Source organism: Phragmites australis, chromosome 23 (genome assembly GCF_958298935.1).
Source record: "Phragmites australis chromosome 23, lpPhrAust1.1, whole genome shotgun sequence".
Taxonomy (NCBI): domain Eukaryota; kingdom Viridiplantae; phylum Streptophyta; class Magnoliopsida; order Poales; family Poaceae; genus Phragmites; species Phragmites australis.
In genome coordinates this window covers 1,003,790-1,005,945 of record NC_084943.1, presented here as the reverse complement: position 1 = coordinate 1,005,945, position 2,156 = coordinate 1,003,790, and the positions used below count along the sequence as shown (strand labels likewise).

The 2,156-nt window shown below is 47.4% G+C and overlaps 1 protein-coding gene across 1 annotated transcript; it reads left to right on the top strand.

Annotated features, from left to right (window-relative positions):
* Window positions 1-722: 722 nt before the first annotated feature.
* Window positions 723-1,568, top strand: LOC133906390 (uncharacterized). Its single transcript, XM_062348273.1, has 2 exons — window positions 723-912; window positions 1,001-1,568. The coding sequence occupies exon 2, from the start codon at window positions 1,020-1,022 to the stop codon at window positions 1,443-1,445; it is 426 nt and encodes a 141-aa protein (XP_062204257.1). The 5' UTR covers window positions 723-912; window positions 1,001-1,019; the 3' UTR covers window positions 1,446-1,568.
* The last annotated feature ends 588 nt before the right edge of the window (window positions 1,569-2,156 follow it).

The following is a 2,156-nucleotide window of genomic DNA, read 5'->3' as shown; positions in this document are numbered from 1 at the left end:
TTCCGGGTCAGGTGCAGATGGGAGACATCCTCGTGGTCGTCGATCGTCGACATCCTCGACTCATTGAGATCAATTAATGTTGTAATTTGTGGTGTGAAGGATAGTCATGTGCACACACCATTATACTTTGCTGTGGTAGTACTATGACCATCACTATGTGCGAGGAAAAATATCCTAGGTGCACTCAGTAGAGAGCATCTACTGTAACCGGCCTATTTTCATTCCCTAAGGCATATTAGGTATATTGTTGCACGCTATTAGATTAATCTTCAGGCGTACCGTACATGCCAATATTTGTTGTCGCGATAAACTCCATGTCCTATAAAATATTTGTCAGCGTATGTTACCTCCATGCCGGGTTCTATGTTAAATATGCACTATTTTTTAAATTTTCATGTAAACAAATTTATATACACATATATAGATATTACAAATAAAATTTCTTATATATATATACATATCGCTCATCCAGTGGGTGAGTACAAGATATCGCTCGCTGAATAGGCGAGATCAAGGTCTCGCCCGTTCAGCGGGTGAGAACTTCATCTCGTCTCTCTGATTAATTAAATCGCATAAAAGCTGCAAACGCTTGGGCGACGGTAAGTTAGATATGAGTTTTTTTAAACACACGTGTATTCTTAAAATTATTAAAGAAAAAATATATAAAAAAAATTCCCCTCCCTTGCACCGGCCCAGTCAGATCCCAAATCGGCGCAGTGAATCGCCTGTGGGCCCCACCTGTCGATAAAGGGTGGAAACCCTCGCTTTCTCTCTCCTCTGCCTTCTCTTCATCCTTTCCCCGCACTCCACATCCGAATCGGCGCCGCCATCCGAAATCAATTGACAAGGAATCGAGCTACGTATCCGAATCCGACCGCGAATTAGACGATCCACCAGCCCATAAATTCATAGGTCGGTAAGACATTTACATCCGCTCCCCATCACACCAGCGTGTTCGATCCCCGTCGGCGTGTTGATCCGATTCTTCTTCTCGGAGCAGTGTCCGCGGCAGGCTGCAGATGGATGCCGCAAGAGCAGCACCACTTGCTGCTTCCGACGGCCAAGGCAACCGTAGCGGCCACATCCTACCCAACTGGATGATACGGGAGGGGTTGTATGAAGCGGCGGCGGAGATCAACCGCAGCTACAAGCGCGCTCGAATCCCCGCCTCGAGCAAGGCCATCATGGGCCTGCAGGAGGTCAGGGCCAGCGACGCGAGGCTGCAGGCGGAGTGCGCCGTGTGCCTGCAGGATTTCGACGCGGAGGACAGGCTCAGGGCGATGCCGTGCTCACACGCCTTCCATCAGGACTGCATCTTCGGATGGCTCCGGGTTAAGCGCGTCTGCCCTCTCTGCCGCCACGCACTGCCTACGCAGCAGCAGGACGACGACGACGACGAGGAAAATTACCAGCAGGCGAGCATGCCGGTGCCAGAGGAGGCTTAGACCTGGAAGCGGCAACATCTAGATGTCTCTGCGTCGATCTGTTCCAACAAGAGTTGTAATCTGAAAAAGTGCCGTTTTTATCTTGTCTTCAGTGTAAAACTAAACAAGAAGCGCAAATGTCATGTTTATTTCTTGATAGATATATCAAAGCACAAATGACCACGAACACGCAAGGAGCGTGGTGGCAAAGCTGTCGGTTGCAGCAGAGCCCAAGCAGGTATATAAGGTAGAATATGCACGGGGCAGCGGCAGACAAACTTTTTTTAAGAGAAAAGAAAGAGCAGTCAAAAACCGAATCAAACCGACGTGAAAGATTGCAAAATGATGCATGGTGCCGATTTGCAACACAAAGCAGGAAGTGCAGACAAAATATGTACCACCAGCTAGAGGAATGCCCAAAAGATTTGCAGTGCAAAAGATTAATTACGTCCAGTACCGTAGACCATGCTGATGGAAGCAGCAAGCGAGGTCAAAATGAATGTCGTCGTATTCATATACCAAGACAAGCAGATTGCTTTGTAGCAAAAGGCAAGGAATCTGATTTACAGAAGCAGTGTGAGTACTAAACACCTATGCATCATGTCATACATTTATACACAACACAAAGCCTCGTGTATTCAGAGTCATATCTATACATGTGAGATGAGTCCGGGCAAGCGCCCACATATGTCCAAGATTTCAGTTCAGGCACTGAAGAATGCGTAATCCATA

Bases quoted from the DNA above. Each gene is read 5' to 3' on its own strand.
- LOC133906390 (XM_062348273.1), top strand. From the start codon at position 1,020: ATGGATGCCGCAAGAGCAGCACCACTTGCTGCTTCCGACGGCCAAGGC.